This window comes from Caenorhabditis remanei, chromosome III, assembly GCF_010183535.1.
Source record: "Caenorhabditis remanei strain PX506 chromosome III, whole genome shotgun sequence".
In the NCBI taxonomy this organism is placed as follows: domain Eukaryota; kingdom Metazoa; phylum Nematoda; class Chromadorea; order Rhabditida; family Rhabditidae; genus Caenorhabditis; species Caenorhabditis remanei.
This window is the reverse complement of record NC_071330.1, coordinates 13188723-13202450: the sequence shown is the minus strand read 5'-3', so window position 1 is coordinate 13202450 and position 13728 is coordinate 13188723. Positions and strand designations below refer to the sequence as shown.

General features: G+C 37.4%; 3 protein-coding genes across 3 annotated transcripts; 2 read left to right on the top strand and 1 right to left on the bottom strand.

Moving 5' to 3' along the window:
- Positions 1–1044: 1044 nt before the first annotated feature.
- Positions 1045–2077, bottom strand: GCK72_011149 (uncharacterized protein; the record flags this gene model as incomplete). The annotated part of the gene is made up of 2 exons (XM_053728253.1): positions 1045–1965; positions 2021–2077. The coding sequence occupies 2 exons, from the start codon at positions 2075–2077 to the stop codon at positions 1045–1047; spliced, it is 978 nt and encodes a 325-aa protein (XP_053587830.1).
- A 1308-nt stretch (positions 2078–3385) lies between these two features.
- On the top strand, positions 3386–6407 carry GCK72_011148 (uncharacterized protein; the record flags this gene model as incomplete). The annotated part of the gene is made up of 11 exons (XM_053728252.1): positions 3386–3547; positions 3594–3695; positions 3742–3951; positions 3998–4121; positions 4171–4368; positions 5351–5427; positions 5474–5575; positions 5622–5840; positions 5883–6006; positions 6055–6283; positions 6332–6407. The coding sequence occupies 11 exons, from the start codon at positions 3386–3388 to the stop codon at positions 6405–6407; spliced, it is 1623 nt and encodes a 540-aa protein (XP_053587829.1).
- A 3378-nt stretch (positions 6408–9785) lies between these two features.
- GCK72_011147 (uncharacterized protein) lies at positions 9786–13135 on the top strand (the record flags this gene model as incomplete). The annotated part of the gene is made up of 3 exons (XM_053728251.1): positions 9786–9791; positions 11154–11498; positions 12869–13135. 3 exons carry the CDS (start codon positions 9786–9788, stop codon positions 13133–13135), a joined length of 618 nt encoding a protein of 205 aa, XP_053587828.1.
- Positions 13136–13728: the final 593 nt, after the last annotated feature.

Here is a 13728-nt window from a genome sequence, read left to right as displayed (position 1 = left end):
TTTTTCGCACTGAAATAGAGTCGATTACTCTGCTGATCCGTAAATTTCCACAGCGGTGAGCACTGGCCAAAACGAATGCGTCACTTTAAGTTTTTAGTTGAAATTTTGCGAGTGTGAGACGGCCTTCCTGATGGTTCAACAATATCGATTGTTTATGAAATGTATAGATCAAAAGTAGAGCTTCATTTTTGTAGTTGACAACTTTTTGTTAACTCCGCCCACTTTTGAGATACCTTTAAAGATGTGAAGTCCGTGAAGCAAGAAAACGCACTGCCGGTTTCAAAGGCGTAAATCTCAAAAGTGGGCGGAGTTAACAAAAAGTTGTCGACTACAAAAATGAAGATCTAGATCCGATATACACCCTCCTGCAAACACTGTCACGTTGGGAAAATATTGGACACCCAGACACACCATAGAAATGTGTTATTTTCCACTACAACTTTTCGAATTGTTAAATATCAAGTTGCTTTATTACCAGTCATTTAAAAAAATCATAACAACAAGAACCGAGAGAAATATATCAAATGAATGGAATGTACTGGTTAATGAGATTCTGTACTGAACGGAGTATTGTAGATATGATGGCTGATGTACAGTAGACGGCGGTACTGTAGATTTGTATAGGAGATACTGAGGATTTGCTTAGACGAGCAATCTGGAAAAAATATTGATTTGAAAAACTTTTTTAAATTTTGGCTCTGGAAACTGGGACGTTTTGAAACTTTGGCTTAATAGGCCACTTTGACGCATTTTTATACCATATTTAAACAGTCATTTCCAACAAAAAACGCGTCAAAGGCACGCCAGACTGGATAAATATGATATTGGTCATAAAAACGCGTCAACGGCACTAATCTAGTGTCATCTAGTGTCTGGCGTGAACTTGACGCGTTTTCAATTTTTTTCTTAATAAAAAATGCTGAAAATAAACCGATTTCACTCAATTTGGCATCAGCGGAGCGCGGATGGCTTTAGTTTTCCCTCTCAGGCCCAGTGTTTGGCATGACCTAACTTTCCAACCTCGGCCACCACAAGTACCAAAACTCACTTTCTAGGAACTTCACTATCCTCATTCAAGTCCGATCCAAGAGCCGCCAAATCAAAGCCCTCGAATGGATTATCATTGTCCACAGGCTCTAATGGCATGTTAGTGAAAGACGAATCAAAATACTTCACATCTTCTTCTCCGGACAATACCGGTTTCCATGGGGGAGTCATGTTCCCTCTCCCCTGCTCAAGCTCCGCCCAGTCGACATTTTTGAAGAAGTCGAATCTTTTTGTTTGGGAGATATCGATTCTGTGTTCTTCTTTCCTCACTAACAGAGATTTGATCAATACTTGACACTCCGCAGAGATTCCTTTCGGGAATTCAATCTTGGCAGTTCTGATCTCATGCTCCAATTCTTCATCGTTCTCCCCATTGAACGGGGGACTTCCTGTGACCAAATCGAATAATAGAACTCCAAGAGCCCATAAATCAACTGCATGACCGTATTCCTTCTCGGTGATCATCTCTGGTGCCATGTACTCCATGGACCCACAGAATGTTGATGTCTTGTTACCTTTTGGGAAGTTGAACTTGCTCATTCCAAAATCCACCAGTTTTACATTCCCGTCTTTGTCAATCATCACATTTGCTGGTTTGAGATCCCTGTACAATATGTGATTATTGTGAAGATAATCGAGGCCTAGTGTGATTTGAGCGATATAGAATCTCGCGGAGTTCTCCGACAAAAACTGAACTCTTTCCATCAGAGCAAAGAGCTCCCCACCCGGCAGGAATTCCAGAGCCATGTAGACTTTTTGTGAGGTCTTGAAGGAATGGTACATTTTGCAGAGGAAACGAGATTTGATATTCTCCAGAATCCGGATCTCATCTTGAAGATGTTGCTTCTCGAGTTCATCTTTGGAAACAACTTTCAGAGCAACAACTCTCTCACGGCTCTTTTCCCGCGCTAGGAATACCTTAAAATTTGAATTAAAATTTTGCAGGTAACATTTCTAAATTTCTAAATTGTACCTTTCCATAACCGCCGCATCCGATTACTTTCAGCAAATCGAAGTCTTGTGGAGTCATTGTTATCTGAAAATCTGAAAATCCATGAGTCAATAATACGAAAAATGAACCGCGACGCGTGACCGCAACGCATATGTAATGTGGGAAAAGAGAGCGAATGACGGCAACGTATCGTTAGGCAAATGACAAAATTATGGGTCCGCAGTAAGATGTGATGGTGTGCGCGTCGCGGTGTTTGCATCGGATTTGACGACAATTAAGAGCATTGTGTTCTCATGAGTACTGTGAGAAAAATATAGATCCGACAATAAGCGGCAGGGTGTTGTGGGCGGAGTTTAAACTGCAAACGTGGAATTCCAGCTGATTTTTGTGTTTAATTTGATTAACATGATGAAAAAATGCAAATATACAGAAAAAAAGTTAAAAGCATTGATTAAAATACGAGTTCATCTTGAAATTTAATGTTTGCGCCGCTCACAGTTTTAGCTCCGCCCACAACTCCCTGCCGCACTTGCGTTACAGCTCGTGAAGTTGTTTGAAAATTCTTGTCGGAACATTTTTTCACAGTAAAATCAGGGGATACGGTACTCGAGTTCATATAACAAAAATCGACTGTTTCTAGTGCACTCTTATCAGTCGAGAGTTCAGTGTTCACGTGAATGATATAGTTCTGTCATGTGAGAATGTTAGGGTCAAATTTATTTCTAAAGTTGATAGAATCCTTTTTTGACCACACGGTTCCATTCGTGTTCCCCAGCGGTTTACCTGCGCATGTTTGCCAATTTGGAAATCCATGTGATAAAGATTATCCATGTGAAAAGTTTGAGTGCTTATAACTTGCCTCACCGAGACATTTAGCAGGTTTTGATTGCAAAAATATACTCCCGGTAGTCGAAAGTACCTATAATCAAAGATTTTTTGAAAGTAGCGTCTCCAAAGACTTCCCTTGTGAGTTTATTGCACCGTATCGATTCCATTATACCGTATTAACTGTGATAGACTCCATACGGACGTTTTGAAGAATCGACCACGAGTCACTAATTATCCGATTTTGGTACACTCTTTATCGAAAAGTGTCGTTCTGTTATGGGTTGTCTTTCTTTTTTTCAATTGATCACTAATAGTAAGGCTGTGCTTCTATTTCAGTTTTTTTCCAGTTTTTTTTCCATCTGGGACCTTGACATTAGTCATCACCGTACAACTGAAACCCCTTTTCGCTGTTTCCCTATAAAAATCCTTGCCGGTTACCAAGCAACTAACTTTACGACACGTTTTAGTACTGTGTTCGTGCACTCTCGATCTGTTAGACTCCACTAAAACTCTTAGTTTTTCATTCTTCTTTTTTGCATTCTTTTCTTTCCGGTGAACATGTTATACTTCACTATTTTTCTTCTTTTCCTGTTATTTCCTTCTGTTGAATCCAATACAAAAATCGTGGTGGTTTGGGGAGTTCCTGTGGAGCAATCTGCTCTAAAAGTTAACGACTGGAACACATGTATCACTCAGTGTTTGAATGATGTTCAGTGTGTTGTAAGCGGAACAGTATGTTCTTGATTTTAAAAGTTAATTTTTCCAGTTAATTCAAAAAACCGCCACCGGTTGTAGCCTTTTTCATTTGGGAAGTGTCAAAACCGTGATGAAAACTGGTAAGGATTCTGGTAAGAAAGTTGGTATTAAGGTAATTGGTTCATATTAATTAATTAACTGAATAGTGTCAATTTCAGAGAACATTGAATACATGCTCTAACGGCATTGACCCACCAATGTTTGGCCAATCAACAGTATCGGAAACCTTTGTTTATAATGGAAATAACTATAAGTACAACATCACTAAAATAGGAACAACCGGATGGAGCTTTGGATTCAGTAACACTATTCAGTGTCCACCAGATTCTTTTCTATCTGTGAGAGATAAGAATCAAGTTTGCATTTCGGTAGGAATAACATGTCCCTTAATTATCAGCAGTGTTATTATTTTAGGTTCAACTATTCCCAGGTCCAAATTACTGCAAGTACCAAGCTGATGGTATTAAGCTATGTCAATCAGTAGGAGCTATTGGTCTAACCGGACCATATAATTCTACCGAGGGAAAAATCATAACAGGTAATTATAAAGAGTAGAGTCAATATGTCTAAAAATCACTTCATTACAGAAATAGCCGCTTCTAAATCAAAAAAGATTCCTTCCGGTATAAACGGATTTCAAAATTTTTGGATTGACGGAGATCGGACTGGAAAAACCACAGTTAAGGTCAGTGATCCCACTCTCAATGGAGTGGAAGGATATGACTGGCAAACGAGTCTTACGAAGGTGGACGAGACCTACTCATGTGTATATCTTGGCACGAAGGGTATTTATTTTGGGAAAACGTATCCTTATGAGTGAGTTCATTAATATCCCGGCTATCAACACAGGATGTTGTTGTTTAGGTGCAGCTCGGACAAAGCTGGAGGATTCTGTATGCGTGGGGCTATATGTCGGACGAAGCCTGTTACGTATTATTGATTGGCATGTCAATGAAGAACTAATACAAATTTTACAGTTTCCTATTCAAAAGTAGTAAAAAAGAAAAACTACTTTTTTGGTAGTAGTAAAACTTAGTTTTTTGCTTTTCCTACTTTGTGAATAAGCCCATAAATAATTTTTTTTTGTCGAAATAAAAATGAAGTTCACAAAGTACCGTTTTTCATCTAGAACCCCAGGCAATTTCTAATTATCAGAAGCTTTGGATAATCGGACGCTGGCCAAACAAACTCTGACAACCAGTTGCATTCATTTCTGATTTTTTCGAACATACTCTAATTCTTTTTAGTTCACTATAGAAACCCCAAATGGTTACTAGGATACCACGTTTTAGTACTCTGTTCGTGCACTCATGATCTCTAAAAGTTTTACCAAACATCCTAGTTTTCCATGTTCCTTTTTTCATTCTCTTCTTTCTGGTGAACATGTTATTGTCACACGCCAGTCTCTGACCTGTCTCGACTCTCTTTTCCTCGGGTTCTCTCTCTCGACTGAGATGCCGTATTGCTCTCGGCTCAGCGGGGCGTAAACAACCCAGCGGCCGGCCGAGAGTCCCTTTTCTCCTCTTTACATTTTAGTTTATACTTCAACTGGTGCGGGAGAAGGGTGGCAAGCCCTTCTCCTTGCTATACCGGAAAATAAAGATTGCAATCATAAACTAAATGTACCTAAAACAGACAGAAATGTTAAAATACAGATAGGCGCAATCTGGTATTTTACATTATACATTACTATTGCCCTTACTTTCCTGTTATTTCTTTCTGTTGAAACCAATACAAAAATCGTGCTGGTTTGGGGTGCTCTTGAAGGACAACCAACTAGTAATCGGTACCATAACATCTGGACTGAATGTAGTACTCTGTGTTTGGATAATGTTCAGTGTGTTGTAAGTGAAACATTACTTTCTTGGTTTTGACAATTAGGTTTTCCAGTTAATTCAAAAAGCCGCCGACGGCTGCCATCTTTACCATTTGGAAAATGCCAGAACAATAAGGAAAACTGATAGAGCATCTGGTGGGATTGTTGGTTTCAAGGTAATTAGTTTATAATAATTAAATAACTAATTAGTTTCAATTTCAGAGAACAATGGATACCTGTCCTAATAGCGATGACGCTCCAATGTTTGGCCAATCATCAGTACAAGAAACATTTGTTTATAATGAAAACAATTATAAATACAACATCACCAAAACTGTTACAAACAAAACTACCATGTGGAGCTTTGGATTCAGTAACACTATTCAGTGTCCATCAGACTCTTTTCTATCTGTAAGAGGAAAAAATCAAGTCTGTATTTCGGTAAAAAATATCGTTTTACTCAATTATCAATTATTATTTTAGGTTCGTCTATTCTCAGGTCCAAATTACTGCACGTACCAAGCTGATGGTATTAAGCTATGTCAAACAATAGGAGGTATTGGTCTCACCGGACCATTTTCTTTTACCGAAGGAGAAAAAATAACAAGTAATTATAGAGATCAGAGTAAATGTAACTGAAATCACCTTATTACAGAATTAGCCGCTTTTATGTCAAAAGGAACTCCTTCCGGTCAAGAGGGATATCAAAACTTTTGGATTGACGGAAATCGGACAGGAGAAACAACAGTCAAAGTCAGTGATCCCACTCTCAATGGAACTACTGGATATGACTGGAAAATGAGTCTTACGAAAGTGGACGAGACCTACTCGTGTGTATATCTTGGAACGAATGATGATTATTATGGAAAAACATATATTTATGTGTGAGTTTATTAATATCTCGGCTATGAACACCGGTTTTTGTTCTTCAGATGCACACTATACAGCGGTGCAAAATTCTGTATGCGTGGTGCTATATGTCGGACGAAGCCTGTTACGTATTATTGATTGGCATGCCAATGAAGAACTAATACATATTGCAGTTTTAATATTTAATTGGTTTTTAGTTTCAATACTTAATTGGGTTTTATAAGAATGAAGCTCACAAAATATCATTTTTCATCTAGACTTTTTATTACTCAGAACGCGCTAACGGCACGTCTCTTCCCTCACATTCTATCTTTTTCTTCTTTTCTATTTTCCGCATTCTAGATCCACAAAAAATTTATGTCGCCATCTCACCTTCTAAACTTTTTATACCTTAGAACGCGCCAAGGGCGCGCCAGACCTCGCATTCTATCTTCTTTTTCACAATTACACTGCACACACTATACGCTTTCCGAGTTCTTTTTGAAAAAGAGATCCTGGCATGGAATCGATCTCATGGGTGAGTCTTTTATCTTATTTCTTGAATTTAACGAGAGCTCTCTTGCAGGAAACCTGAAAAAATGCAACATCGAGGTGCCCAGTGACAGTGAGTTTTAATTATTTTCCATCATTAACACAGAAAAAATATAATTTTTCTTTCCAGAAATCAACCAAGCCCTACCAAAGTTGGAAGTGGTGGAAGGTGAAAGGATAGAAGAAGGAAATGTTTCAAATTTCTCTATTTAATTAAATAGTTAATTTTTTAAAGTAAATCAGTATACAATTTTATGATAACAACCGTGTTATTTTGATTTAATTTCAGAAGAGATTGAGGAAAAATGAAAAAAAAGCGTCCAGATTTCGCAAGTTTGTCAGATAGTATAATTAGAACTAAATTGGTATAAATTAGTACATAATTATAAAATTGTGTAGATTTCGACGACTCAGAGTTTGAAAAATTCGATTTTAGTTGCCAAGGACAGCAAGTTTTTTATGTTTTCAAACATACAGCCTAAAACGCGTCAAAGGTGCGCCAGTGTTTGTAAGTTTATATCCGAAGATACATTCCTCAACATACTTGTCGAGGCCCGGGTAATTGGCGTCAAAATTCAAATGTTTTTGAATTTTTGCGCCGAAGGCGCACCAGACATTGTCCGCACTTTCTGTTGCGCCCTGCAGAGACGAGCCCCGAAAAGTGACACATGGCGTCGACTTGTTATCTATCAACTACTTTAATGACTGGCACTCTGCTTCTTTTCTCTCTCTTCTCTATCTTATCTCTCTTTTCTTTCCACTATTGCCCTCAGTTATGTATAGCAGATAGACCTTCTGGTTGGTTTGTCGAAAAATAGATTATTATTATTTTTATTGAATTCTTGAAAAAAACTATATTTATTGTTTCTGATGAAAGGTGAGCGGACTTTCAAATAATTTATTTCATTTTATTCAAGTATTTCCAGAATACTTCGATTTGATGGAGAAGAAATGTGTATTTCGTCACATGGAGGTGCGTTGCAGCTAGATTTTGAAAAAAAAGGTAAGTACCTTAATTTTTGTAGTTTACAACTCTTTTCAAGCTCCTCCCACTTCTGAGATAATATCGATGTTCCCATTATTATTCTTTTGAAAGTTGCAGATTTGCACGAAATCGACTTGATGCAAGAACGTCACACCATGGGAAACTGTAGAAGAGAAAGTTAATGCACTGTCGGTAAGAACTCAAAACTTTAATCTCAGAATAACAGTTTAATATAGACTGGTTTCAAATCTCTATTGGATACGGATGTGCGATCTTCTGAAAGTCGCTCTGTTCCGTCTTCAAGGATTGAATCAGTCCATGGAAAAGTTGTTCACTCAGTAGTTATCGAACCATTAGCGGTCGGAGATGTTTCGGAAGTCGTTATTCATGCGAAAAAATCGTAAGTTTAAATTGAGATGTATTTATGAGCATCGGTGTCGGCCAAAAGTTGATATAATTTAGCTGTTTTAAGTAGAAAAGACAATTTTTAGAGGATGTATCGGTATTTCTGATTGACCCAGAAAGTAAATTTTGTATGCACTATACAGATCGAAAGTAGTAATCCATTTTTGTAGTTGTGCATCTTTTGGCTCTTTTTGATTTAACGGGGGGTAATAAATACTTTTCCACAATATTCGAATTCAATTTTTTCCAGATATGATTTGATTGCCAATGAGAGGGCATGCGATGGTTGTCCCGGAGCTATGGCATTCCAGAAGGATTCTTCTGCAAAACACGATCAGCATTATTGGAGGTGCTTAGACTGCCGTCGCTCCAAAGCTGTCATGAAAAAGTCCATCAGGTAAATTCTGCAATTGGAAACAATAAACTTCTTTATTTTCAGAAAAGACTCGTTTGAGTGTTCATCAAATTCTCTACTTGGCGGCTGATTTCATTGAAAACCCGACAGAGGAATTCGCCGACTCCTTCCAGATTGATAAAAATACAGTAAGTGAAGTCCACGAGTGGTTCCGCGACAGCACCCAACAGTGGTTCGTCCGAACCATAGAGGACATTCCTGTCAATATGCTTGGTGGAAAAAACAACAAAAAAACCAAAAAATTGGAATAGCCTATAAAAAAATGTATACTGGTACTGGAGGGAGTCATTTCTGACCATTTTGGGGTTTTTTTTTAAGTATAAATAAATATAACTTGTCAAAAACCCCCGTCAATTCTCAAAACCCCCGTTAAATCATAAAGAGCCCATCTTTTTTGCACTCTAGAGAGTTACAGTCATTTAACGTAAACCGTTCAAAAATCGCACTGCTTTGCACTGTCACCTGTAACTCAGTAATGAGACCTTGTACAAGAAGGATGTCAATTGCAAAAATAGAGAACTACTTGTGATCTGTATAATTCATTAAAAATCTACCAGGTGTGACAATCAGAATTACCATGACACCCTCTCAAAGTTGGACATTTTCAACTGAAAACCGCAAAAATTTGTAAAGTTTTGACCGACACAGGCAAATTTAAAATCAGTAATTCAAACTTTAACTACGAATTTAAAATTTTACTTTTGATATACATATATTCTCTTTTCAGGTGTTGCAATGAGAGTGGCAGAGCCAATGACAGAAGAAAATGAGAAGACAATTCTACCACAAAACATGCAAAAGCATCCAAAAACTCTGAAGTCAGCGTAAGTTGGATTATATTTTTTATTTCTATTTTGAACTAATCGATTTCAGCTACGATGCTTGTGCAGCATGGTTTTGAAACATTACATGACGGCTCTGACATAAGTATGACCGCGATGTAAGTTCTTATTATTAGCTTACTATAAGCACAGTTCTTACTATCCAAAAACAATTGAAAATGTTCAGCAACTGTTATTCGAGCATGGAACAGTGGAGTTGAATATGGTAGTCAAGTGGCGAGACAGGACCATAAAAATGCATTTTTCGAATTTTATTTCAAATAAATCGTATTTAAAATGTTCATCTCATTTGTTTCACATCTTTCTATAATGAAACAGAAAAATATGTTGATAGTGTCATGGACGTAAGTTCTGACGTCAAGCCCGTTTTCTAGAAGTTTCTCTGACCGAGAATACTACTGATAAGAAGTGTATAAAATGCTCCTTTTCAGAGTATTTGAGGTTGGTTTTTGATAGTCTTATCTTTATTTTTAGAGTTTGATTCTATTTTAATAAACATGTAGAAATGACCAACGTGTTAAAGAGGTGTCCTACAGAGATTCAACCGCTACACATAGGAAACCTAAGATCTCATCGAGAGATGAGAAGGTTATCCATCTAATACTATGATAGTCCGGGTCCGTACAACCCCCTATCATCAAGTATTATTACAATAGCTTTCACCACTTTCTTCACATTCTCACAGATTAAAATTTTAGAGCCAAAATATCTTCACTTTCAGACATTTTCTCAAAAATCTGATATCAGTTTCAGAATCAGGGTGTTTCGAAGTACCATTAGACAAATTTCTGGGAAATTGTACGTTGTTCCCAACTATGTAGCTATTTCAGGTAGAACCCTCCGAAACTTCCTCGAACGCGCCAACGTCACCCCAGCCACCAGTGAAAGGGAAAGAGAAAACGGAGAGTACCCTCATTTCTATTTCATATAAACAGATGGGTTCTCATCTTCTTCTTGCTCTATTCAAACAGCTGGTCAGCTGACCCCTTCTCCGTCGGACCCCCCCCCCGTGCTCCCTTCCCTGCTCTCTCCCCCGGCAGTATACTCTTCAAGATAGCCTACTGAATGGCTCGTCGAAAATGTTGTCTTCTTATTTTTATTGAATTCTAATATATTCTTATTTATTTTTTTGATTGATATTATTGTTATTTGGAAAGGTAAGAGTTTTGGTTATCTTTAATTGGTTGTAATTAAATATTTTCATTCTTAATTAGTTAGAGCAATTAAAACATTAAAAATTGCTATAAACAAGTGTATGACTAGTTTAAAACACGCTAATTTCAAACATCTTGTTTATTTTCCCCTAAAAAATTCGGAAACTAAAGCTTTTTGTGTACAAAATATATTGTTTGACCAGTAGGTGCTTATAATAAGTACGTTTTCGGAAAAGTTGCAAAATTCCAGTAAATCGGGAATATGTGAAAATACTTTAGTGTCAGCGGTTATTTATAGATTAAAAATTGAAATAAAAAATTTTTAATTCAGACTGAATTTTTACATGTTTGAAAATTGAAAACTTATACTTACTAATGAACGATTCACATACATTTTTCCAGGTTATTTGGAGCATTCTAAAACTCTGCAATCATCCGAAAAAGGTGATATGGTGGTTGATGAATTGAGAAAACCGGGTGAGTTTTAATTATTTCATAGACACCTTTTTTCAATCCTTGTCCCTACAATATCTCAATTACTTCTATTTTCAGAAATATTCTACCTGGAATAAGTTGGTGGAGAGCCTGACCCAAGCGTTCGAGGTTCCAGGCGATCGTGAGTTGGCCACCGTGAAACAAGGAACGCTCTCGATCAATGAGTTCGCCAGGAAACTGAGAACCATTGGCGACTACGCTTATGAGTCCGTGCCAGCTAACGTCAGAGAAGGCCTGCTCGTGAATCACTTCATCCATCATACGAATAGATATATTCGTAACAAGCTGCTCCAAATAGACAGTACTCCAAAGACTCTGGAGGAGATCATTCGGACAGCTGAGCGATTGCAAAGACTCCTGGAGTTGGAAGAAGACAAAGATGGAGAAGAGCTGATAGCAGCTGTGAGTGATGTGATTCTCTCGAGAGAAGATCGGTGACCAGAAAATTATATAAATTACTCTATATTATTCCTTGATTTTATTCTCTTATTCACTCTAAATAAATCCATATCTATATACACACATATAACCAACACTACTCCAGTTTTCCAGAAACCCTCAGGTAGAGGTCAAGTATTTCAGAAGTGATTCTGGGGCAATCCCAGAAATTGTTTCAATTCAACGGAACCTGATTTCAGAGTGGTTATCTTTATTCCATATTTCCAGAAGAAGAACAGAAAAAATAATGTTTTCCCTGTAGCAAATTTTCTGATTTAGACCTCATAAATCTCTCCAGTCACACTCTTCCTCACATTAATTCTTTCAGATTTGAACTTTGGAATCGAAATATCTTCATTTCCAGACACTTTATCCAAAAACTGAAATCAGATTCAGAATCAGGATGTTTTAAAGTACCATAAAACAAGTTTCTGGGGAATTGTACGTCATTCCCAACTAGATACATCAGGTAGAATCTTACGGACTCCTCGAAAGCGCCAAAGGCGTCAACGACACCCCAGCCACCAGTGAAAAGGGGAAAGAGGAAACGGACAGTGCCTTATTTTCTATTTTGTACAAACAAATTAGTGGCAGATGGAGTTCTCCCAGTCAGTTGACCTCCCTCTCCGTCGGACACCCCCTTCCCATCCCGTCCCTCCTCTCCCCAGCAGTATACCCTTCAAGATAGCCTACTGAATGGCTCGTCGAAAATGTTGTATTCCTATTTTTATTGAATTCTAATATATTCCTGTTTATTTTTTAATTTTTGTTATTGTTATTTGAAAAGGTAAGAGTTTAGGTTATCTTTAGTTAGTTGTAATTTTTTCATTTTTAGTTAGTTAGAGCAATTAGACATATTGCTATAAACAAGAAGTTCAAAATACACTGGTTTCAAAAATCTTGTTTATTTTCCTCAAAAAAGTCTGGAAGTAAAGTTGTTTCGCTTAGGGAGCTCTTTCTATTTAAAAATGAGTATTAGTAGTTTTCAGACTTAGAATTTCATATTTTTAGAAAATATTACAAAACTATAGTAGTTTTATTTGAAATATTGGTAATATTTAGGTCATATATAAATTGTATTTTCAAGTAGTTTTTAGTATTAGCAGTTATTTATTTAGGTTCTGAAAGAGATGTTTTATTTAATTAATAAATGTACATATTATCAGCTCAGCACAGTTCTTACAACTGCGCTCCACCGAAATGCTCTTGAAAAATGTCTCTTTTTTCTGTTTCGGTAGAGCGCGGTTGAAAAAAGTGTGCGATAATAGTAGAATTTAGTTGTTTTTATATATTTGAAAATTAAACATTTATACATACCAATAAATTCTTTCCAGATTATTTGGAGTCCGAGCAGTTCTCTTCCGGCTAGAAATCTCCCAACTTCTTCTCCGAAAAGCACCCAACCAGTTCATCCTCTCGTTGAAACTCCGAAGGCTACTGGAACACTTTTGTGGTTCACAGCGACACTGAGGAAACAGTACGACTTCGTACTCGGTCAGAACCAGGAAAGTTCTCTTCTACTGGAAAAGCCATCTTCACCCAAAGAAGAGAAACCTTCTCTCAGAACCTCCCAGAACACCAAAATAGGAATTGGGGGATAACGAGCTAGCTGATGACATGAAGTGTCAGGAAGTGAAGGCCGAGGACGACTTGGACACCTTGGTAGAGTATCGGCAGGCACTACACGGCCTCAATATTTCTCCCATTATATAAATTACTCTATATTATTTCTTGATTTCATTCTCCTATTTATTCTAAATAAACCCATATACATATATAACCAACACTACTCCAATTTTCCAGAAACCCTCGTAGAGGTTGAGTATTTCAGAAGGGATTCTAGAGTGATCCACCCCTTCACAATATAAAAATAATTAAAGAAAGAAGTTCACAATTTCTGAAGGAGTGGGGTTTTGAATTACTAGAAAAATTTTGGAAATGAAATATCTTCATTTCCAGACATTTTCTCTAAAATCTGGTACTAGTTTCAGAATCAAGGTGTTTCAAAGTACCATTTGGCAAGTTTCTGGGGAATTGTACGTCATTCCCCACTAGCTATTTCAGGTAGAACCCTCCGAACTCCTCGAACGCGCCAACGTAGCCCCAGCCACCAGTGAAAGGGAGAGAGAAAACGGGGAAAGACGGAGTGCCCGCATTTCTATTTTCTATAAACACATGAGTGGCAGATGGGAAA